The sequence below is a fragment of the Puccinia triticina genome, chromosome 2A (genome assembly GCF_026914185.1).
Source record: "Puccinia triticina chromosome 2A, complete sequence".
In the NCBI taxonomy this organism is placed as follows: Eukaryota; Fungi; Basidiomycota; class Pucciniomycetes; order Pucciniales; family Pucciniaceae; genus Puccinia; species Puccinia triticina.
Genome location: NC_070559.1, coordinates 2,417,156 through 2,442,786, shown reverse-complemented (window position 1 = coordinate 2,442,786; position 25,631 = coordinate 2,417,156). Strand labels below are relative to the sequence as shown.

The window sequence follows — 25,631 nt, the reverse complement described above, 5'->3', positions numbered from 1 at the left end:
TGCGCCTCTTTGTGGATGCGGGCTGGGGCGGTGAACATGAGCGCTCGACGACGGGTTATTTCCTTCAACATTGCGGCAACCCAATCACTTGGGGTTCCAAGCGTCAAATGGTCGTCGCGATGTCCACGTGCGCCGCTGAGTACGTGGCCCTGTCAATAGCTACTCAGACTCTGGCGAATATCAAGCTGGTCTTGGACGACACCTGTCCATCGAAGACCTACAAGATACTCTGTGACAATCAAGCCGCCGTCCTGGTGGCCACCGACAACGCGAACTTAACAAAGTCCCTCGCTGCTGCGGGCGTGTGACTCGCGAAGCGAGCCTCCGACAGCCCTCAGCAGGAGGGACTTATACCGTACCTCCCCTTTCTGGCGCACGGAGAATGTAATTTTCACCCCACTTTTCACTTTTGCCCTTGTACCTCCCTCATTCCATGATAAACTTGTTTTTTTTTTTTTGCTCCAGATCAGCTCAACATGCTACTGCTGAGGCTTCCATTTTTTTTTCTTTATGTACTGATACATGTATGTCCTGAGAAATTACACAAGACAAATAAATCTCAAGAATGTTACCGACTCTATAGCCCAAGTTTGCAGAAATTAATTATGAAATAAGAGCATGGACTCTCTGGTCAATACACAGCGTGTTTGACACCCAGATAGCTTGAGGATGAGCGGGATCGACCGGTCATCGAGGGGACTCGACCCTCTCAATGACCGGTATGTTCCGGTCATCGAGAGGATAAAGCCCTTTCAATGAACGGCACAGTACCGGTCATTGAGAGGGTCGAGTCCGCTCGATGACCGGTCAATACCGGTCATCGGAAATGTCAAGTCCCCTCAATGACCGGCACAGACCGGTCATCAAGAGGTTGTACATATCCCTTTGATTACCGGTCTGTACCGGTCATCCAGGGGACTTGACACTTCTGATGACCAGTATCGACCGGTCATCCAGAGGGCTATACGGTCTCAATGGCGGGTCTCTGCCGGCAATCAAGGGCTCAGAGGCTGGACTGTAAGTTGAAAAAAAACTACATACGTGTCTAAGTCATAGAGCACAGACCTCTTCTGTTACTCGACTTTGGTAAACTCCAAGGTTTGGTTGACTTTGATAATTTATTGAACCTTAAAGAAGTGGTGTAACACAACTCAGAATGTGTGGGTTAATGCGCAAGATGCAAGGCTTTGTGCCAAGCAAATTTTTAAGGTTTTAGGTTTTGAGGGCAAGGAACTGTGATGGTTTGAATAAACCACCCAGCCAAACTGGGATTCTAGGCTCTGCAAAAGGGGGTGATAGCGCGCAAGTCCCTCCTGCCAAGGGCTATCGGAGGCTTGCTTCGCAAGATCAGACGCCCGCAGCAGCGAGGGACTTGTGTTAAGTTCGCCGACAACGCTTCCCGGAAGAAGACCGGCTATCTACAACGGGTGTTCTATTTTGTTAACGATTTCGTCCGCAAATACAAGGTCAAACTGCTGTGGATCTTGAATCAATACCAACTCGCCAACATCTTCACCAAACGTTTGGGAGCCGCAAAACACCTTGCCAGCTGCTCCGACCTCAACCTCCGTGAATTCACCAATCCTCCCTCCTGATCCTGTGACCGTCTTGTTTTATTTTCTATTTTTTTATTTATTTTCAATTTTTTTTATTTTTTTTCTATCTCTCTTTCTGGTCAAAGTTCTTTATGTTGGGAGGGGCTGTAGAGTTTGTGGGGTAGCAACATGTAGAACTTTGTGTAGATTTAGATTATAGTTCTTATTTACATCTATGTTTCTTACTCATCTATTTTTCTCATCTATTTTTTCCACATTCCTATATCCCAGTAGTCCATGAATCTTGTACATATAAGTAGTCTGTATCCGCAGCTGTTTGATTCCTCATCTCTCTGTGATCCATCAACCAGTCGCGGACTCTAACCGGTTTACGTCCATCTCCTTATAGGTCCGTTTTTCATTATCTCTTTTATCAGTTTCTTGTATTCTCTCTCTATCTTCTCTATATGCAATATCATCTCTCTGTGATCCATCAACCAGTTGCGGACTCTAACCGGTTTACGTCCATCTCCTTATAGGTCCGTTTTTCATTATCTCTTTTATCAGTTTCTTGTATTCTCTCTCTATCTTCTCTATATGCAATATCATCTCTCTGTGATCCATCAACCAGTCGCGGACTCTAACCGGTTTACATCCATCTCCTTATGAAAGGGGCACACGTTGGGCTACCGTGTGAATACAGGGCAGCCCGTCGGCAGGCTCTTGCGACGGTCAGTCCGCCGTACTTCTTTTGGTCAAGATTTACGGCGGACTGACCTAGGTCAAGCATCGCCGGTCTGCAGGACACTCGGTGGCTTGACCTGGGTCGATCCGTCGCCCGTCTGCCGGTCTGATGCCGGGCAGACTGTCGCTGGCTCGACCCACGCCGGGCTGACTGTCAGCCTGACTGTTAGCCGCCCACTTCCGCACCCGTCGGACTGCCGCCAGGTATTTCCCTGGCGTTCGACGGTTACCCGCTGGGTAACCGACGCCCCAGATTGTCGGCAGCCCGACATCCTCACAGGCTGTTGGTCAGCTGCCCAAGGCTGCCCGTCATGTGAACTGGCAGCCCGACCGTAAAAAGAGTTCTGACGGCAAACCGCTGGGTCTTTGCTGGTCAGCCGCAGGAACATTGAACCGGGCAAAATTCCCGAACTTAACTTAAGTCCCTCCTGGGCGCAAAGCGCCCGCTCCCGCGCCCGGGGAGGGACTTAGTTAAGTTCCCAAAATTCCACAAGTCCCCTCAAGTTCTTCCTCACAGCAAACCTTAACAAACCAGATTCATCAGTAAAATACCACCGGTCAAGAAATTTCAGTCTCCCTCACCACCCATCCTTTCTTACCCCCCCCCCCCCCCCCTCTTGGGAGAGAGAGAGAGTTCCCAGCCAGATGACTATCAAACTGACTCAAAATCGCGCTCGCTGATCATCTTCCTTAGGATTACAACCGGCTAAGAACCTTGTCCTACCCCCAGACCAACATATTCTTGATCTGCTTCAGTCTCACCTCCCCCCCATCATTCGAGAACGTCCGACCAAAACTTAAAGTCACTCACCTAACACCCTTCTCTTCTTCCTCTCTCTCCCCCTCTCTCTCCCACCACCACCGTCACCACAAAAAAAATCATTGACTGATTGATCATCATCATCCAAAAACCATAAGCGGTACCCTGAGATCTGACACCTTGAGAAGTTACGCAAACGTTGCAAGTGATTGATTGCCATCTAGAGATGCTTGGCTGTGTCAGTCCAGTAGAGGTTTGAGCGTAAGTAATTTATTCCACATTCCTTGTGTCCACAAACTCTGACTCAACATATATTCACCATAGACAAATCAACCTCTACATGAGGTTGGATGCCCACTACTTTGATGAATTTACAATGGTACAGGACATCGAGTGCAAAGGCTTCCAACTCCCGACCCCCGCCGAGGTTGCCGCTGAGGTGGAGGAGTTGAACCAGACGCCTGCGGCAGATCAGCATGCACACTGAACTGTCACCTGAGTTATTGTCCGGCCTGCCTGCCCCCGCTCTTTTATTGTTGTCCTGCCTGCGTCTGCCCCTGTTATTGTTGTCCTGCCCACCTCCCAGATATACCGTCCTGCCTGCCTGCCTGCCTGCCCTGTTATACATAGTTGTCTTGCCTGCCCCCACCCTGTTATAGTTATCCTGCCTGCCTGCCCTCTTAGCAATGTCCTGCCCGACTTCCTGATATATTGATGATTGTCCTCTGCCCTGTTATAGTCGTCCTGCCCTGCCGTGTTTTTTGAGGCCCCCAAACATATTTTGGGGACGCTCTGTTGTATATAGCCTGGTCAAAGCAATAACATTATCCGTCCGTCACCAATTGTTCAGCAGAAGTCCGGACTATCGAGCAGTATAGCATGCTCCGGTATCCGTTGGAAATTAGCCCAACTGTCTCATAATCCTTGGACACGGGATTCGTGGATTAGATCCGCCAACCGGTTCAGCAGGCAGGTGACACCTCTTGCGGCCAGTGGGTTGATGCCAACCACTCGGCGGCCTGACGACTGCCTGCCCATCCCATGGGCCGGGGTGACGCCGAGGACGGGGCAGCCCGAATGCGGGATGCTGCCTCGCGATGTCTCAGGGATTGGTAGGAAGTATCTTACAAGGGTCGGGACAACGACGGCCTGCCCCTGCTGGCAGTCAGACATGCGACAGCGTTTGTCGGCTGGCCAACAGGGTGGCTGCAAACCTTGGCAGCACAACGGCGGCAACCAACAAAGTTTGGCAGGGTCGGGGAGGGTCAGACTGCCCGCAAAACCAATTGGTAACCTGACGTTGGTGGACTGCCGTGGTGTATGAACAGGCCCAATTCTATTTTACCTGGAAATGAGAACAGCATTCGAGAAGCTCAGGCAGCTCTCAAGCATGTCAGTGAGTGGTCTCATGGCTCTCAATGAAGACAACTTCTACCATGCAAGTCAGGATAGTGGATGACCTCCCTTCGAGATCTGTGGGCCTCCCAGAAGTGATCTAGAGCCCAAAAAGCTAGATTTCCCTCCAAAAATCTAGACTTTTCATGTCTAACCCAGCATCTGCAGGGGTCCCAGTTTGCACAGGAAGTCCTCCACTGAGGACTTCCCGTCAAGATCTACAGACCCTACAGAACCAGATCTGCAGCCCCTGGGACAGCATTTACCCGCAAAAATTAAGGTTTACTTGCTGCAGATCTGACTCTGCAGGGGGCTTCAGATTGACAGGAAGTCCTCCAGTGGCCTGTGTGTTTGATATGATGTTGCTAGTATCCAACACAAGCATAGTGGCTAGGGAGCTGGGCAAGGACATACACCACGGCTGCAACCTAGCATTTTGAAGTGGTTTTGAAAACCACTTCAAAACTTTTCAAACTCAATTGCAGACAACATTGGTGGTGCAGTTGTCATAGGGTTATGAATTGTTTCCAAAAACTCTTTGTGAGAAAGGGCCCAAAACCAAGTGAAAAGAGGTGGAATGTTGCCAGAAGACATTTTGAAACCAGGAGCATTTTAAATTGTTTCAAGACAATTTTCTTGCATCCCTATTTGAGCTGGAGAGCACTATTCAATTAACATATGATAGCTAGAAAACAAATTGGCAAAGGACTGGTGCATGTATACAAAAGGTGCAAGATAAATTTAAGCTTGTGGGTTTGTAAGGTAGAGCTTGGAAGCAGACCACACTGTAAGAATAGAATGGCCCATCTCAACATGATGACCTTGAAGGTTGGTGGGATAGACTGCCAGTCATGGTTTGGCTGGGCAAACAACTGTGTCAGACTAATCAGCCCTATGGCCAACCCAACACCAAGGGTCCAGCCTTGATGGTCTGGAGGCTGTGTGCCTTTTTGCGTGCCCCTGAAATCTGAACTAGAAAATGGCCACAAATCTCCTGTGTCTTCACCAATCTTTCTGGCCGCTGTGTTGAGCAATGCTTGACACACAGCTCAGTTGGTTGTGGGAGAGATAGGGTATCATAGCCAACATATATGGTGTTCAAAATTGCATAATATTTTTTCACATAAAATCATAAACTGCAATTTTGGCTGGGAGATGTCACTTTAATTTTTATGCACGCTGACATCTCCCAGTCAAAATAGGCTGTATGATTCTATGTAAACCATGACATATGCAATCTTGAACACCATAATATGACATGATTGCCTCTGCCAGAGCCCACAATTTTGGGGATGTATGTTGTATGCTGTTACAGTCTGATCTGTGGAGAGGAAGATGGAGTCTGAGGTACTGAGGTACTGGATCCTCCTTTGCTAGATGCCTTTGGTGAAAATAGTGTAAGAAATAATGAACCATGCTGGAACTCATCCAAGACTGATCTGGACCTGGAATTTATCCATAAATCCATCTGGAACTCAACTGGAGCTTGGTTGAAACCAAAAGCCACAATGGACACAAGCAAATCATAGTTCAGTTTGAACTGCTTTTTGATTGAAATGATTTCATGGGGTTCAATTTGTATCATTTACAAGGTGGTAATTGTTTTTTCAATTTGCTAATTTCACCCTCATGTATGTGCCTAGAAGGGTGAAAAACTGCAGGCTGGGCCTCCCACAGATCCACAACATGTACACACTGGTCAGAGAGATGTGAAAGGCCCATCTGGATTGGCATATTTCCCTCAAAGAGGCAGGTATTGCCTTGAATTAAGCCAAGAAAGTATGAAAATAGGGTGGAAATATGATTCAAGTCAAGCTTGGCTGTGTGGTACAAGATATTTTGGTTAGAAATTGTGGCTTCTTAACCATGTACATGTGTACATTGGGGTTACAGATCACAGGATAGGCCTTTCACATCTCCATGACAAGTAAACACTGGCCAGAAAGCCATTAAAGCCCCAGCTAACCATATTTATGTTGTCTGAAAGCCCTTGCACACAGAGAAATGATCAACATAAATTCACCATAAATGAGCAACAGGGGGGTTCACGCAAGGCTGATTTTGAAATCAGCCACCAAAACCAGCAGATGCAGCCTTTGAAAATCCTGAGAAAGCAAAAAGGTTTGGGTGGGCAGCTCCCCTTTGGAAGCAATCTGCCATGCATAAACCTTACTGGAGGACTTCCCGTCAATCTGGGAACCCCTTCCAGACCCAGATCTGAGCCAAATTTTGCAGGGAAATTTAGGCTTTGAGACTCTGGGAGGCTCTCAGATTGCTCCCAGATTGCGACGGGAAGTCCTCCACTCACAGGTGCATGAGCAGACAAAATCAGCATTGCTTTTTTTGCAACGTGAACCCCCCTAATAATTGGGCTTTGAAATGCTTTGTCAAATCTTGCAAATCAGAATTGTGAACTTTGCTAATACATACAACCAGGGAGCAAGTTGTTTGAATCCATGCTTCTGATACCCAGTGCGCATGCTGTATTGACCAAATGGAGGGTTTATTCTCCATGTTGAAGGGAAAATATAAAGAATGAAGCCTAAGCTAGAGTAGGGAGATACATAGCCAAGATGTACAGGGCATGAATTTGTGCCCCACCAGGGCTCCATATACACATCCAGTAGTTGATCAGGCGTGAGGGCAATGTTAATAAGAAAGTGCCCACCCAAAGATAAACCTCAGCAGCCTCTAAGTCCGAATGCGTAATCCCTCTCTCCCTCCCTCCATGCTCCCTCCATCCCTCCCTCCAGTTGACATAGTGCGACCAGGAGAGTGGGAGTTCACTAGGCAGGTATATCTTGTCCAGTGATGCAATGTTTCATGATGGTTGTACAGGGGGACGGAGGAGACTTGGCTACCGATTATAAGAGATGTGTATTATCATTCATGTTGTTGCGATGGGGTAATGGGGAGATCGGAAGCCGGAGGAAGCACCGGTGGGAGGGGGAAGACGATTGAAGGATAGTTTGTTTTTCCCGGTAGTGTGGGCCTGTTAATCCTGGGGAGGGCGCGTGGGCTTGACAACCCCAGACAAGCAGCAGGCCTCCAAAGCGACAGCCGATCGGCCTCGTGCGTCGGCCTGTTCTGGCCTGTTTCGGCACATGGACACATTCTTCTGTACACACCATGCAGTCCTCGCCTGTCATCGCCCCCGAGATTCGGGTTTGAGTTGACAATTGACAGGCGTCCGGTGCTGGTATGGAGGTGCTCTCTCAACAAGCACTGCTGCCGGCGCGCTGGAGCGGGGGCGGTGTGTCTATGTGGGAGGACAAGAGGGTGGGGGGGGGGGAGTTCTTCTCAAGCATGTGCTTCCCAAAAACCAACAAAGTTTTGGTTGTACAGCTGGGGGTGTCCACCGTCCGACCGGGAGTGCAGCACTTGAGGAAGCGGAAGTGAATTGGTTGGCAACGACTTATCAAGAAACCGGGGCAGGACACTGCAGCGACGACGACCGGGCCAAGCGCAACAACGACCGCAGACTCAAAAGCCTGTCTTCCCCCCCACCATCTCTCCCAGCAGAAAACCTTGACCCATAGCATCCCATCGTCACTCCGGTACATATAAACTTACATATCCACCCAGCGCCAGAACAGCAGGTCAAGCCTCCCTCTTTCTCCTCCGTGCAATCCCCTTCGCCCTTACTGACTGCAGCTTCCGATCTATACGTATAAAGACAGACAGAAATAAGGAGAACGCTAGTCACCCAAGCGAACAAACGCACGTCGACCCACACACGATAAAAACCCCCCAGAGAAACTATGGTTGGCGCAGCTGTTCCCCGGAGACATGCCTTCCCAGTCCTGAACGTAAGCCCGATCATCCTCTGCGAACCTGCATACACACCCCCGCACTCACGACTCCCCTTGGCTCATCAGGACCAATTCTTTGTCGATGAGGACTACGAATTCGTCAAGGAATTGGGCCAAGGTGCTTATGGCATCGTCTGGTGAGCCCCATCTGGTCTTGCTTGCAAATATTCACCAGGCCGTTTTCCTGATTGATTCGCGCTCGCAAAAATACAGTTCGGCGAAGAATTCAAAAACTGGAAAAAGCGTGGCAATCAAAAAAGTCAGCTGCTCATTCTCCATCCTCTATTGATTTCCTCATGCCAAATTCCTTACTGTTGTTTCAATTTCCTGTAAAAAAATGTACAGGTCACCAAAATCTTCACAAAAAAGATATTGACTAAACGGGCGTTGAGAGAGCTCAAGTAAGTGCACGATCCCCCCAGCTTTCCCCCTCGAAAGAACCAAAAATGCCCGTTTTTTTGTTTTGGGCAATCTTCTAATTGCCTTGTTTCTTTTAGGTTATTGCATCATTTCCGAGGCCACAAAAATGTGAATATATAAGTTCCTTCTTTGGGATAAGGCCTTAATGATGATCTTGATAACTGAACAACAAAAACACTTTGTGTTGGACAGATCACTTGTTTATACGACATGGATATCGTCAACTTTGATTCATTCAACGAGGTCTATCTTTACGTCAGTCATTATCCTGCCTTTTTCATCATAATGCCATTGGCGCTTGTTGACATTTGGCATCCATACAAATAGGAAGAGCTGATGGAAGCCGATCTACATGCCATTGTGAGTCTTCAATCCTGCCTTTGGCTCGATCTTCTGGTTCTTGAAAAAACAAGCTGACGAAAAAGCACGCTGGACGATCGGTAGATTCGATCAGGGCAACCATTAACGGACGCGCATTTCCAGTCGTTCATTTACCAGACCCTATGTGGCCTAAAAGTGAGCATCCTTGCGCTCTACCCCCGGAGTCCAGAGATTCACATTTGGTTGGCATCCAACAGTATATCCATTCGGCCTCGGTCCTGCATCGGGATTTGAAGCCAGGAAACTTGCTCGTCAATGCGGATTGCGAGCTGAAGATATGCGACTTCGGCTTGGCCCGCGGCTTCGAAACCGACCCGGCACTAGCCCAAGCAAACAACCAGGGCTTCATGACCGAATACGTGGCGACGCGATGGTATCGTGCTCCCGAGATCATGCTCAGTTTCCAAAACTATACCACTGCCAGTTGAGTCAAAAACACCTTTTTTTTTTTCTTCTTCCCCAACTACTACCCCATTTATTTATGTGAATCCCCCATATAGTCGACATGTGGTCCGTTGGCTGTATCTTGGCAGAGTTGTTGGGCGGCAGGCCGATTTTCAAAGGCCGAGATTACGTCGATCAATTGAACCAGATCCTCAACTATCTGGGCACCCCATCCGAGACGACCCTTCGAAGGGTAGGATCACCACGTGTAAGCAAATAAGACCAGCGAGCTTCAGAATGATTGACGACTCTGACGGAGGGTTTGATACGACAGGCGCAAGATTATATCCGCTCGTTACCATACAAAGAGGGGGTGCCGTTTGCGGAGCTCTATCCGGGGGCGAACCCGGAGGGCTTAGACCTGCTGAGCAAGCTGCTGGCATTCGACCCGTCCGAGCGGATCACGTGCAACCAAGCCCTGCGCCATCCGTATCTGAAGGTCTGGCACGACCCCGAGGACGAGATCGACATCAAGGAGAAGTTCGACTTCAGCTTCGAGTCCGAGGACTCCACCGAGGGCATGAAACAGCTCATCATCAACGAGGTCGTCAGCTTCCGCCGATCCGTCAGACCCAACCCCGTCCCCTCCGTCCCCACCCCCTCGGCGCCCCTCCCCCCCTCCGAACCGGCCCCCGCTGCATCCGCCTTGGGCCCAGGCCCCGGGTCCAGTCCTGCAAGCCAAGCCAAATCCTCGGGATCTGAACACCACAAAGCGTGCGTGCTTCTCCCTCCATTCTATGCTGACGTGTCACGACCTCTGGCGACTCATGCTTGGTGGAGTAATCGCAGGCTGCCGATTCCCTCCCGCGAAGTCGTGATGAGCTCGCCGACTAACACGGCTGCAGGGGCAGTCCCCGGGACGAGCGGGTCGACGGCGGCGCCGAATGCGACGCCTGGCAAGGAGCCGGCCGATGGCCCGGTCATCAACAGTCCGGTCGACGACCATCCCGCCCAAGACTTGGACGCCGAACTCGTCGCCCGTGATTTCTAGCCGCTCGCTCCCCGACCTTCCTCCCTTACATATCCTGGCTGCGACTTCGTCTCTTTGTTTTCGTGGATCGGCTTTCTCTTCCCTTAATCTTTTGCCTCTCCTCTCCCCGCTTGTATCCCCCCCGTCCCCACACACCCTGCCCATGCCGTCTGGTGTTGGCCGAGATTCCCGATCTTTCATAGAGTTTTTTTTGTTCATGGTCCTGTTGTTCTTTCTCTTTTCTTTCATTTTTTCTTTCTAGTCAGTTGCCATTCCTCCTCCCTGCGCCAAGCAAGAAAAAAGACCTGTAAACAAATACTCCCTCCTCCCCGTCATCTCTCCCTTCCAAGCCGGAAACCCCCAGAAAAGACGAGATGGATGTGTCATGTGTGTATGTGTGTAAATAGATACGATAAACTAATTGATTGATAAGCGTACAATGCAGAGAAGTTTAGTTTTCGTTGGTTGATGTGGGTGTGGTCATGCGAGTTTACCAATTTGCCAGACAATTTATCTCTCTTCGGCCTCTGTGCCAAAAGCCCCCCAAAAATCACCACACACTTGTGTGGGGATTGGCTCTCGCCACAGCAACGTGTAAAAAAAACAGGCTAGAAGGTGTTGATGAGAACCTGCCCTTCTCAAAAGGAAAGGGGGGGGATTTCAGGGAGAGGACCAGATGCACCCGGTTACACAGAGCATCTGGGGCTTGATGCATGACTTTCCAAGATCCCCAATCTGCTTTTACACTTACATGCATCAATGCTCCACTGCCACCCTTACTGACCCCAACATTTCTTGAGATGCTAGCTGTCATTTGCAGCTGCCAAAAGTGTGCGCCTTCTTCTGGGCAATGTCACACCACCTTTTTGTCAATGTCAACCAGTCTGAGTCACATGAGTCTGACTGCACCCACACACTTCTACTAGCTCAAGAGGACTTCCCGGGCAGGCTGGGACCCCCACAAATGTCTCCTTGGACCCTAGGTTGTATGGTTCAAGCTGCTCAGGTTGATGGGTCATTTCAATGGGAAAAATGTGGTACCATAGTTGTTTTGGGAGCGGAAGAAACCCAAAATGAGGCAAAAAGTCATTTCTTTGATAGTTTTCTTGAAATAATCAAACTGTCAAATTGTGTAGAATAGTGTAAACAGTGTGGAAATTTCCTTTCAATACAAAAACACCTCCCCTCCCCCTAGACACCTCCTCACTCCAATGATTTTCTTCTCACATTCTTATTGATCTGCTTGGTTATTGATCACTGCCAGGTGACCTTGGTGGAATTTAGATATGAGGCTCAAGGAAGGATAAGGTATGATTAATGATGGCAGAACCTTATAAATTTGCCAAAATTTGGGCAGCAATGAAGAATCATGGCTTAAAACCTTGGACTGAAGATAAATATTTTTCATACACTTGCACCCAGGACCAGAGGTGAAGAGAAGAATATATGAGCAGATTTAGGAAAGCCATTTAACATGCCTTGTATTTGTCTAGATTTCCAAGTTTCATGATGTAAATTATTGTTACAGAGACCGGTGATGATAGGAATACCCAGTGCTTGTAGAGCTAGGATGTGATATAGAACTAGTTTTGATACATTGGGGTGCGTCAGCAGCATTCCAAGTAATTATAAGATGATTTAAACTGAGATGCCACAAGGAGATCCAATTAGAGAACTTACTGTCGTATGAACGCAACCGCTACAAATAGGATAAATATTAGGACAATGATCGACAAGGTAGCTGCACAGATATAATGTTTCCTTGGTTGCCCCATTACGGCTGGATTTTGTAGTGCTACTTCTTGAGCATTTGATTGATACAGTCCATCCAATGCATGATCGTTTGATTCTCCTGATTCACTCAATTCCTCTGGTTCATTTGATTCTTTCAACTTCTCGGCTACCCGAGGATCTACGGTTCGACAAGTTGGGCAGGTGGCATGTTTTTCTAACCATTGATCAATACAGTTGGTGCAAAATCCGTGTGTGCATACCTCAAGAACTTTCCAGTCACAAGGTGGACACTTTCCCAAGCAAATTGCACAGGAATTTTCTTGTGCTTCACTTTTTTTGTCAGTAACAGAAATGATGCTGTGACGGGCTTCGTCACTTCAGCTTGTGCGACTGGAAGTTTCTGGAGCTGTCCTACCACCTTTTTCTTCTTCCCCAATTGTCAGATGTACCTCGGGCACCTCCTCTAACTGAAAAGAATTCAAGATGTCAGCACCCAGAACCGTTGGAATTTGAAGCTCATGGGCCTGGTAAAATTCAAATTAACTTGATTTGGGTGGTGTTGAAATATGTTGGATTGGCTCAAGGGATTTCCAGCTTGTCCAAAGTCTGAATACTTGGCGAGTTCTACTGACAAGTCCACTTGTAAGGTATGCCCAACCAGCTAAAGATTCATTGATCATTGGTAAGATTTGATAATTAGAATCAAGTGCCATAACGAAATAGAGAGTGCTTAACTAGTAGGTATAATAACCGACTATTCATTGCAAGGATTTTGAAAGCTTGCTATTATAAGGGAGTAGTAAGGCCAAGGAGCATTTGAGATAGTTCGGGTGAGGTTCAAAAGCAGCTTTTTTAAGACGTTGGTAGATTTCCAGGCAAATAAGCCAGGACGATCGGCCGATCGCAAAGCTTTGACTTCAAAAAAAAAGACTTCTCTGCAGTTAGGGGATTAGTGTTGTCCTAATTGGCGCCGAAAAACCTGCTGCAGATTTATAATTTTTGAGGAGATGCAGATGGAGTAAAACACTACCGCTGTCTTTAAAATCCAAATACAGCGATTTCAAAGCCAAAAAAGCTGCTGCGCAAGTTGAATGAACTGCGCAAGATACAAACAGCCATTGACTGGCCCGAGATTCCCCACCATCTTGTACAAACCTTTTTTCATTGAAATCGAGTGATTTTTGTAGTGTTTCAGGTTCAAAGATGTTGGTGGCCACTGGCACAACAAATGCCTCTTTGGGAAGATAAAAAGGGGTGCTGTTTGATTTGTTTGAATGATTTCCCTTGGACAAACTCCCCAATACTTAATAGGGATGGCCTTGGCACCCAAATACCTGTGTGGGTACCTACATAGAATTTCAATAAAATCAAACACCCAATCCCACACCCTCACCCTTAGTACCCAAGTGCATATGTCAAGTAATCACATGTGGCAGGTGTTTTTGCTTAAAAACATACATCCAATTTGATTTTAGTGCTGTCAACTTGAGTGGCTTTCTGTTCATTTTTTGGAATCATCTACCACACTCCAAGTTATTCTTTTCTCTGTTGACTGGGGTCTTGAGATTGGGCCAGAGTACTGGAGAGCAAGGATTCAGGCAAAGAATTTCCTTTGCAGCACTTCTGGTCAATTCTTGCCATGGTGATGAGCTGTTGGAGGGTTGCTGTGGGTACCTGGTCACTTTTTTCTGGCAAAGCTGAACAATCACACTCACAGCCAGAACCCACAGGCGGGTACTCACACAGAAAGCAAGTAACTGCCAAAACTTAATGGGTACCTGTGGCCATCTCTACTTCCAAATCAACTGGAGGTAACTTGACTTGACCAATATATCCAATTTGCTTTAGCTACCATGGATCTCTTGATAATCATCAAACTTGCCTAGCTGCTAGTTCATGCAGCAACAATTCAATGCCTCCCTTAATAAAGTATTGAAATGTTAATCAACAAAATCAAGTATATATTTCTGATTAATAAATTGAAGAAATACATGCTTCAAAAAGAAAAGAAAGAAGAATTTATACCTCAATGCAAAGAAACTAGTGATACTGGACACAAGAGATAAATGACACAATATGGAAACAACAAACTAGGAAGAAAGAGAATGATTAATTTTCATGGAAAAGACAAGTTGGTGAGAGTCTAGAGATTTCAATCATCAGGAACCTGCAAGTTGCACAAACCAAGTTTTAGTATGAACTAGAGTTGGTGGATTGTCAATGGGATGGGAAAGATAAATCAGGGTTGCCAAAGATCTTGAAGGAACCATATTTGTTGAAGGAAGTGATGATACAAGCATTAAGGGTGCAGAATGAAAATATGTTGGATTGTTTAGGCAATGTGAATAAGATGAATGTGTCACTATCATCCAACAATGATGTCAAAGGTGGAGGAACAAGCTTTGAGAAGAGATAAGCTTATTAGGCAAAGAAGTGATGGATGTGGTTTCCCAAGGGAAATATGGAAGGCTATGGAAGGTTGATAGAAGGGATGAGATTATCATGTATTGGGGAATCAAGGGTAGAGAGGTGCAAGCAGAGATTCTTGCAGGGGATTTTCTGAGAGATCTGAGAGCCTGGATGTCATAGGGTAAGTCAAGCAAGGGTTCAACTGTAAGCCAAGCACAAACAAAAGACAGAGCTAGCTGAGCCTAGCTACTCTGTAATGCTTTCAACTTTGAGGAACCTAAATGTCTCCGCACTTTCTAATCAATCTGATAAGAACCCCGGAGAAAGTTGATATGATTTGTCGGTTATATACTAGCCAATTACCAGGAACGTAGTGGGAGGTGATGATGTCCAAGGAGCTGCGGACCCAAGGCAGTGATGGGCCAGAGAACGCGCAGGAAGGCGGCGGCGGTAAGGAGCGCAGCAGGCGCAAAGCGATGCTGCGGCAAGAACAACAGGCCCAGTCGGCAAGTCTGGCTGGGAGGGACCAAGAGCTCAGTACCGTCTGAAGAGCTGGGATATCAGGATACTGCGAGAATGAGATGAAGAACTCACCCAAGGGAAAAATAAGATTGCTAGGAATGTAGAATATATATACAAAAGATGATTATGTAATTGTGTTGGTGAGCTAAAACTTTATAAAACCATGGCAGTTATGTAATATGTAAAGAGACCTGCCATAACACTGTTGGCCAAAGAAACATATTGGAACGGAGTGGTACTCGTCAAGGTTGCAACCTTAGCCGTCCGCCAGGAGAGGATAAGAGAAATCTCTTTTTTTGCCCCACCCACCCACCCAGTTAGGGGTCCCACCCGCCTGTCGGGCTTGGACCTTAGGGAGATGTCCCTAGACAGCCTGGATGGAGTGGGTGACCTGAATGGCACACACCCCCCTCTCCTCTCAAGGCCAAGCCAGCAGAGATCAAATCTGCTCACAGGCTGACTTATCACAAGTCCCTCGCTTCAGAGGGCCCTGGTACAGCCTGGGCTGGCGCAAAGCGCCCTCACGCGAAGCGCAACCTCCAAAGGAGGGACTTGCAGGTAAAGCCAAGAATTTGGCTTGAGAGTTTTCAGTGTTTTGGTGGGAGTTTTTTCCCGCTCCCCTTTCAGGGGTCTTCTCCTTGTGTATTCCTATTGCCTGTGGTGCCAGATTAAAGGCCTGATTTTTCTCTTTCTTTTGGTGTCAATCACCACTTTCCCCCCCTTCACAAACTCCTTCCATCCCCCTTTGAAGTTTGTGATTTTTTTGTGTTTGGCCAGAAGTGTGTATGCAAATTCCAAGAAGATCCATTTGGACTCAATTTAAATACAGAACTCCATCATCCATCCAACTTGACTTCTGAGCAAGGGCAACACTCTCCTTCAAGTGTAGATATCACAAAAGTGACACTACATTGAAGCTGAGATGCTCAGCTATCCCCTGTACTTCAGCTCACTGACTCACAATGAGTGCGCGCTGTGTAATGTAAATTTGATTCAAAAAGTTGGCCAAAAGCCACAAATTTCCTGAAGCTCTCACGCGGAAAAAAGCTGATAACTCATAAGCCTCCCATTGGGAATGGGAGATGCTTCGCATCGGGGTGCTCCGCATCCCAGTCCCGGGAGGCTTAGTTAAGTCAGCTCACGGGAGGCAAAGAGAGAGAGAAGAGGATTCCATCCCCCCACAACCCATACTCGAGCAGCTTGGAGATAACAGGTATCTCGGGCTAATCTAGATGACTGATAGGAATTTATCTGAATTTATCCTAGGTTAGTTGTTGAAAGAGTCAACTAAAAGAGCACGCTGTGACGCGCAACAGGAATAAATTCCTCTGCGGGCTGCAAACATAGCTGCAGATTGGACACCATCTCCTCACTCTGTCCCTCTTCACATTCTTGTTGATCCGCGGCGTCGGGTCTGGCTGGTGTACACACTGCGTGTCGTGATTTGTATCGGTTTATTCCGCTCCTGGAATTGGACCGCCTGGTCTGGCCATCTGAACGGGTTAGAAGCAGATAACCTAGCAATATCAATCACTCGCGTTTGGAGAGTCCTAGTGGAGACGTGTGTGGTACATACATAAATGCTAACTTGACACAAGTCCCCCCTGGTGGGAGGCTCGCTGTGGCTGCAGGGAGGGACTTGTGCACAAAGTCAAAATTTTGGCTGAGAAAGAAATCATGAATGGCTGGAGGAAAAATACTTAGCATCACCCAGCCTCCCCCTCAGCTCCTGTGGACCTGCCCCAGAACCAGATTACACTTCTCAATCTCAGCTTTCAAATGGCGCTGGTCTCATCTCCTCAATCCTTATCATTTTTTCTGTACTAATGTTTTAAAAATAAAAAAACACAAAGAAATGTAAACCAAGGAATTACAACCATCATGCCTTGTGGATATTGGATTCACAAGCCTGCAGATATCTGCAGATCCTACACCTGTAGCCACCCAGTTGTTGCAGATAGGATATTCAATTGTGCATATTATCAGAAAATCCGAAATTGGATCTTCAGTGCAATGGAATATCCTCCAGGATTCCTTTGACCTCCAAAATGGATTCCTTCAATCAGTTTTGGAGTTTATGCCTCAAAAACTTGGGGGAGGGTGCCCATCAGCACTGCCAAGAAAACTGTCTATTCAGTTTTTCTTGTACATATTTTGGTGAATTTTAAATTTTGTTTTTGTGTTTTTAGGATTGAAAATCCTTCCTTTGTCTGCCAGCCTGCAGACATTATTCATAAGCCTCTCCTACGGAGAGCCCTCTGGGCGGGGTCCCCCGGACCCTCCGTTCGAGAGGCTTAGTTAAGCTAGCATAAATGGGTCGCGGCCGTACATAAATATCGCTGCGGAGGAGGTCCCGTCATGACGGCGGGGTTTGCCGCCGGAGGAGACTCAAGCTCGGGGCTTGTGTAGCCCGTCTCAGACGTTTCCGCGCGCGGGGTGCATATATACATGTACCTGATATGCTCTGATATGTGCCGACAAGGTCGAAACGCGAACCCTCCATGCCCGAACCGAGTGCCTTCAGATCACGTTGGGCCATGAGTTTGAGGAGTGTTCCCGCTCTCAGTGGGGAGCAGCTTCCCACAGTGATGTTCGGGTGAACAGCCATCAAGATGGATCAACCCAGCGAGATGGATCAGGATTCAGATGGATAGCACATCGCGACAATCAGTCCACTTCGCCCTGCCTGGCATCAATACTGAAGATCAACCACGCCAGCCTTCTTTTTTCTTCACACAATAACAACACTCCTGGTAAAGAGCGATTAGTGTGTAACGATTTTCACCATATTCCCTAAAATAACCGAATCGACAACACTAACGACATTACATATTTTCCCTGTATACTATTTTTCTCATAGATCTCCTGCCTATCGTCTCCTTCATCTCTATCAATATCCATTCGACTCAACCCTTGATTTAAGTTATTGCAGGTATGAATCAATATTCTTGTATTCTCTTTTAGCCTTGCCATCAATTGTGACTTTCATTCTGCTTCTTCATGTCATATTTTCTCCATCTTCTCTTTTTTTACCTGAATTAGGTGTGCAGTGCATGCTGGTGCATAATTCTCGAGTGCGACCAACCAAGTCAAATAATTATCTTATCAATAGGTGGTTACTTGTTGGTCGATGATTCTCGTCAAGTGTAACATACTGAGTCAAATCATAATTTATTATCAATAGGTTCAAATCATCGGCAAATTCCACCCCAAATTACATCGTCTTGCAATACACTGCTTTTAAATCTGGCACAAACCATCCGAATCCATCCTGGACCGCATCACGTCCTTGAGAAAGACACTCCCCCTAAGTTCGGCGATGGCTGTGTGGTTATTATACCTATCAGTTAAGCGCGCTTTATGTCGTCATAGTACAAGATCATAATCCTCATATCCTCCGGCTGATAATTAAATCTTTAGCTGGTTGGGCATATCTTACAAGTGGACTCTTCAATCGAACTCGCACGGTTTTCCCAATTTGGGGACGCTGGAGAGCTCGCTAATCACTCCAACATAAATGGATGCCGCCTAGATCACGTCAACATTGATTCGCCTGAAGGACCATTCCCCAATGTGAGCGCTGATAAGATCGAGTTTTAAATTTCAAAGTTTCTGTGAGCTGAAATCCTTTTTTTCTGTGGAGATGAGCAGCACCAGGTAAATGTGGCCATTATCGAAGAGGAAGAAGCCAGTTGGAAAGCTCCAGGAACTTCCCGTCACTCACTCACTGTCCCCGCAAGCTCCGGTGGTGAAGCCTCAACTATTGACATTTCCATTCCAGAAAATGAATGCTCAATTTGCATGGAAGAGTACTCACTACCTAAAACACTGGGATGCGGTCACGTATATTGCACCAAATGTATTGACACGTGGTACACCAAGGATGCTACATGTCCACTATGTCGTGAGGCTAATCCTACCATAAGAAATGCATTAAGTCAACAAAGGCTGGAATTACAATTACGTGCGCAACGTGTAGCACAGAGGAACCAATGTTGGAAGGCCCTCTTGTGGGTTAGTACTAGTGTAAGCGCGGTATGTTTTGTGTATTTTGTAATTGAATATCTGAAGCAGTAAGTTTTTTAGTTGAATTTTCCTGCAGCATCTCAGTTTAAATCAAATTAAACTAACTTGGCATGCTTCTGATGAACCTCTTTCAATACCAGTGCTGGAGTTTTACACTGATTAATTTCCAAGAAGTATCTTTCACTTTCATCCTCATTATGTTCAGTATAATTTTTGAAATGGAAATTTGCATAACTGTTAAAATTTATACAGACAGCTTACATCCAATATTTGTTGAGAAAATGAAAGTGTGGCAGGGCCTCATAATGTTTACACAGTTTGGTTTACTATTCCGTTCCTTAAAATTTCCTTCATCTGCAATTCCCCACATTGGGCTCTTTTCTTCACAACTTTTTATCTGTCTTGATTCAAGGCACACAAATTGATTTTGTATTAGAATTCTGAAACAATGCAAATGTGTAGCTGGTATATGCAGCTGCAATGATGATTATCCATAATTTTCAATCTCACCCAGCCAAAACTTAAATCTAGGAATTTATCCACCTGCCCCTATAAAAACAAGTACCTCAATAATAACTGAAACTGACAAGCCTGTTTGATTAACATGCAAGTTATCCTAAGAAAAATAACATGCTAGCCCACTGTCTCCACCCAAGGATAATCCCACAAGCACTGGCTTGCTCTGGGGCTGCCTGCAGAAGGTCTTCTGGGAGTTCCATTGACGGTAGTTGAACCTAAGCAAGGCTATTGGCCCCAATTCTGGCCAAAGAAACAGTCTGAGACCTCATCCTTTCCAAGACAGTTGGCTGTCCTTGTTCTTGCTGTTTGCTGATTTTTGCCAAAATCAGGTCAGAGGCAGACAACGTATCCTGCGGGATCCAGGAGGAAAAGGGAAGAGGCGCGGAAGCTTGAAGCATTGCAGGCATTTGCAGCTTCTATTTGTGAGAGAAGAGCTGGTACATTCCTGCAGACGGCATGACTGACCTTGATGTTTCAAAAGGCGTTGAAACAGTTGCCAATTGAAAACAGGTTCTTCCTGGGCGGGCGGAGTGCAGTTGTGGGCTGGGCTGGGTGGATTCAAATGATCAAGGGTCTATGGAATTGCGCTGTTGGTTAGCGTGTGGCGCATTCAAAGCTGTGTGTAGCAGTTGTCTCATTGGTTATGAACAGAAAAATTAAATTTTGGAAATCTGTCCAGATGGAGGTGGTGCTTCTGATAAATCTGTGCAATTCATCAATTTTTAGAAAATTTGTTCAGAAACACTTTAAAAAGTGCCCTAAAGTTAAGCAAATATCAATTGTGAACCCCCAGCACAATTGAATTTTACAAAACTTTGGAGCTAAATTTAAGGCCTTTATGAACAAAATTTTGAAATTCAGATTTACTTTGCGCACGGAGCAAAACTTGTTGTACATGTGAATTTCTGTTGGCTGGATGTGACTTTGTCAGGCCCCCCTCTGTGCGCACCACCGGCTCCCCCCAATAAACTATCTGCACATGGGGTGACTCTTGATGAACAGAATAGACCAGCCATCAAGAGGGTTGTGTCCCCTTGATGACTGGAAAGACTGGTCAGTGAGAGGACTGATTCCTACGGATGGCCAGTGTGTCTCAACCCAGCCACCGGTGGACACCCCCCGTTTGCAGATAGGTTTTTGGGGGGAGCTGGTGGCGCGCACAGAGGTCAAGTGACATTGAGTCAAAGGAAATTCCTGTGTACAAAAAGTTTCCTTCTGTGCACAGAGAAAGCAAGTGATACTGATCAGTCATTCCAAGTTGTCAATTTTGTACAAAAATGTTCACAAAAAACTTAAAGTGCCCTGCACTGCCTGTGGGGAACAATGGGTACTGCATAGATAGATATATACCATGGGTATTGCCAGCGCTATTTTTGGGCTCCAGGTCAGTAAAACTCAGATTAATTCACATCCAATTTTGTGTGGGTCCTTGATTGTTCCTTTTAGTTGAGTTGGGGGACTAAAATTGAGTGGCAGTACTCAATTGTTATGAATATAATTGAGTGGAAGTACTCAATTGTTATAAATAATTGAGTTTCAAAACTCAATTGCTACAAATGATTGAGTCTCAGGAATCAATTTGGGGCATATTAACATACATCACATTTTACCAGCAAGAATGGGAGGTTAAGCTACCAGAAACAGTAGTATAACAAAAAGGTAACAGAATCTGTGCTGTTATAAACCCGCCACAGGTACCAAATGATATCTTCTCAAGTCCTGACTGATAAAAGTAGCATTATTTCAGGCACAAATGCCATGGCAGGCTCCCTGCAACAGTGGGTCAGCTACACTAACATTAGCTGTAGCATAGCATAATTTACTGTTAGCTCCCATTTTTTCCAATTAACACTAAGATCAAAAACATTGGTTTTGGTTTTAGCTTGTATTAGCCTAAATAATCCAACCACTCAAACACATCAAGGCGGGTTATTTTTTGAGTAAATACTCCCAGGAGTAGGAAATGGAGTAGCAAGGAGAAACTTTACTTCTTGCTAATCCTGGGAGTAAGCAGGTTCCACATGCATATTCCCTTCTTCCCTCTTTTTTTAAGTGCAGTTTTTATTTGACATTCCACACTATGCATATTCAAAGTAGAGACAAGGATTTTGTGGGTATAGACCCCTATGATATCAAAACAGATTTACTTCAATGCACACAGAGGGAAACTTGTTGCGCGCGGGAATTTCCATTGACTTGACGTCACTGGACATTGGGCCCCCCTCCGTGCGCACCAGATCCCCCAAAAAACTATCCGCACACAGAGGTGCCGTGCGGTGACAGGTTGCTGGGTTGAACCAGTCTGTACAGGTCATTGAGGTGTAAGAGTCTCTGTTAGACTCTTCACCATATTCCAGTAGAGAGATCTCAGGGGATCCAGTAAGGGTTTGGGGCTAGACAAGACCTGTATTCTTGGAGAGAAATCCTAGGACCCAGCAGTGTGAATTGCAATTCTAGCTCAGTAGAAGGGAATCAGCTTTTCTCTACTGTGTACAACAGATGAGGCAGGAAAGAAGGGAAAGAGGAAAAGGAGAATTGAGAAAGGGAAATGGGGAAGATACCTAGCTCAGTAGAAGGGAATCAGCTTTTCTCTACTGAGCTAGGCAGGCGCGGACGCGTCAAGTCTAAAATTTTGTGGTGGTGGTTGCTGAGTAAGCATTGGGGACTGTTCTGTGAAACCTGAGCCGGTGTGGTGGCAGGGCTTCACATGAGGGGCCACATCCCTCTTGATGACCGGAATAGACCAGTCACTGAGAGGATTGATTCCTCCGGCTGGCCGGAGTGTCTCAACCTGGCCACCTGTCACCACACAGCGCCTCTGTGTGCAGATAGATTTTTTGGGGGATCTGGTGGCGCGCACAGAGGGGGGCCCAATTTCAAGTGATGTTGAGCCAATAGAAATTCTCGTGCACAATGAGTTCCCCTCCCTGCGCAAAGTAAATCCATATCAAAAATACAAGAGCCAGTAGTTAAAAAAAAGTGCCTGGGGGGTAAGTTACACACACTCAAAGGTATGCACCTGACACATATTAAATAATCTGTAGGTGCATACCACATACTTACACATTTATGTATTTACCAGCAACCAATGTAGTCAACAACCAGGATTAGCATGGGTCTGAGAGTACACTTACACCAAGCATAAAAAAGTCCATGGTACCGATGGTGGGTAGTTACAATACGCTACAATAATCACCATTATATTCATAGCATAACACTTGCGGTTACTGCGCTCAGGCCTTAGCACTACTGGTAACAAACATTTTAACCCCAGGCCCAATTTTTTTGGTTTGTTACTTGCGTTACTAGTAGTGTCACACGTTAACCACTGGTGTGGTGGCCTTTCTTGTGGTCACCTAGTCAAGATCATCACCTAGTCAAGATCATCGCCGCCAGCAAGATCATCAAGACTCCACCTCCTTCAAGATTTCACTCTCAAGGCATCAAGACCCCCAAGACCTTGAAGGATTCACCCTCTCCCCCTATCTCCCCATTTTTTACCCCTCTCTTCCATACTCCTTCCCCCCTCTCCCCTTCATTTTCCCTGCTTTCCATCTTTCCATTCCTACTACTTCTCAAATCCTCATCTCCTTCTTCAGCTTTCTTGGTCCTAACACAGCGCCTGCTGTGGGTTTATTCCCTGGTTTGTTTCTGGTTCTTTCTCTTCTGTTTGTTTGCCTGTCTTGAGTGTTTTCTGTCTTCTCTCTCCTTTTTTTCCTTTCTTTCTTCTGGTTCTTTTCCTTCTTTCTCATCTCACCGTGATTTCCATATTTCCTTTGTTTTCTTTTCCTGCTTCTGTTATCTGTTGTGTGTGTGTGCGCGCGTAGCGCGCGGAGGATGTGATGAAATGTATGTGACATGTCACCCAGAGTCCAAGTTCAGCTTCAACTTGGATGATGGGTGGCCATGGCATTCTGATCCCCAGAATACAGTCCATCATGAGTTTATAGATCCATCATCAGAGTTTCAAACCTTTGAGCTCAGCTCGCCGATCATCTTTCATCCAGATTTCCCAGATCCTTTCTTCCCTTTTCCTCAAGATCACATTCCCCAACTTCCCAAAACAAACAACGGCCGCCGAGGATCCAAACCCCCGGCGAACATTTCAAAACCACCCACACCCACGAGCTATCCCAATTCCTTTCAGCGCTCTTCTCTACGGACCATTACCCCGAGGGCAGCCTAAACAGCAACCATCCCCTCACACGACTGCCACCGCTAGTACGGACAGGAGTCCCTCACCGGTTAACAAGATAAAGAGGGGCAAATGCCCCCCTCTGGATCATATATATTCCAATATCTGCCCCTCTGTGCGGGCAGATATTGTAATCAATGTCAAAAATCAAACATCCTGGGTGTGCAATGTTGTAACGCATTTACATTACAGTTAACAGTAACGGTAACAAGAGAAACATTGTTACAATATTGAAAATAGGGCTTGAGGTGCTGAGAGTCTGAACTCAGAAGGCACACGGATTTGGGAAAGGGGATCAATAAACTCTTACTTTTGGATTCACAAGGTGCTGATGGAAATGATCTAGAAAAAAATGGTTCAGACAAAGTCCCATGCCGCCCCATCATATGAGTTCAAGCTGAACTCAGACTCTGGGAACCGTGACATGTATGGACAGGTCATCATGCACCTGCACGCCTCTGCACGCACAAAAACAAGAAGGAAAAGAGAACAGAACACAACCAAAGAAAACGCACAACAATGCATCAACCCACCACATACATCTCCATTCAAGAGTGCACATATAAGAAAAGAGAAAATACAAACAAAACAAACCAAGAAAGAGAAATAAGAGACAAAACAAGCAAAAAGAAAGGGGAAAGTAGTCCTGCGCCCACACTGCACTGATTGATCTTGAGGGTTCTTGATCCTGTATCTGCCATGACTGAAACTGAGAAATGACTGAAAAATACTGATGCCATAGCCGCCACAATTTTGGCCACCACACCATACCTACCTACTGTTGACGGAACCACCAGGGCTTATGACTAACAATGAGATTTTTGTGTGAGAGAATCTCAAAAATACATGTAGCATTTCTTCTTTGTCCCTTGTAAAATATTCAATTCACTTTCTGCAGTCCTTAATTTATCCCAGCTGAGCGCTAGCATCTTAGCTCCAATCATACATACACCACAGGCTGAATGTTCTGTCTTGGGGATGCATGTTGGGAGTTCATTTGGATGCACCTCCTGTGGCAGGGCAAAAAGCATCCCCAGGATCCATATAGTCAAACTACACCTGGGGCATCTTTGCAAAAGTGTCATCAGGTTATCTTCTGGATGCTAAAAAGCCATTCTCAATTGCATCCTCAGGATGCATGTCTGCCCACCAGGACCAAAAAAAAGCCCAGACCCAGGCAGGACCAAACTGCCAACCTCTAGTACCCCCGTCGGCAATCAATTGCCTTCCGCTACCCCCTGGCGACATCAGCAACACCCCCAGACCCGGGAGCAGGAAACCACACAGGTTGGGCAGCAAGCCCAAGTGGGTTCGGGGACATCACAAGCTGCTTTAGCAGCAAGATGTGTGGTGTGGGAGAGCTAACCAACTTGCCTATTGACATTTCTCATGTGCAAGTTGCATGTGAAGTCATACATAATCCATGTAGCTTCACAAATTCTGTGAGGCAATCCTTGGGACACCTTGATGAAGAGTGTCCTGAGGATTGGTGTTCAAAATCATCCTCAGGACAACTTCTCAAATGGTATCCTGATGATGGGTTTTTCTGAGCTCAATAATGCATCCTTGGGATGCTCTTGGTGCAGATGGGTCCTCAGGATGCTTGTGAGGGCATCCTTGGGACCAATGGTGGCCTGTAGTGTCCCCAGGACACTTTCAAGCTGTCCCGGGATTACTTTTTGAAAAAAGCATCCTCAGGACAGGTACAAATCTTAAATACTGGTCCTGAAGCGGGGCTCTTCAGGATGCAGAGGCTCAGCGGGAA

The 25,631-nt window shown here is 46.4% G+C and overlaps 2 protein-coding genes across 2 annotated transcripts; both read left to right on the top strand.

The window, feature by feature from the left end:
• Positions 1-8,195: 8,195 nt before the first annotated feature.
• Positions 8,196-10,482, top strand: PtA15_2A243 (uncharacterized protein; the record flags this gene model as incomplete). The annotated part of the gene is made up of 12 exons (XM_053166244.1): positions 8,196-8,243; positions 8,313-8,383; positions 8,460-8,505; positions 8,592-8,647; positions 8,744-8,774; positions 8,859-8,921; positions 8,994-9,026; positions 9,111-9,182; positions 9,245-9,470; positions 9,548-9,699; positions 9,766-10,205; positions 10,281-10,482. 12 exons carry the CDS (start codon positions 8,196-8,198, stop codon positions 10,480-10,482), a joined length of 1,440 nt encoding a protein of 479 aa, XP_053017485.1.
• Positions 10,483-17,484: 7,002 nt separating this feature from the next.
• Positions 17,485-17,726, top strand: PtA15_2A242 (uncharacterized protein; the record flags this gene model as incomplete). The annotated part of the gene is made up of 2 exons (XM_053166243.1): positions 17,485-17,531; positions 17,609-17,726. 2 exons carry the CDS (start codon positions 17,485-17,487, stop codon positions 17,724-17,726), a joined length of 165 nt encoding a protein of 54 aa, XP_053017484.1.
• Positions 17,727-25,631: the final 7,905 nt, after the last annotated feature.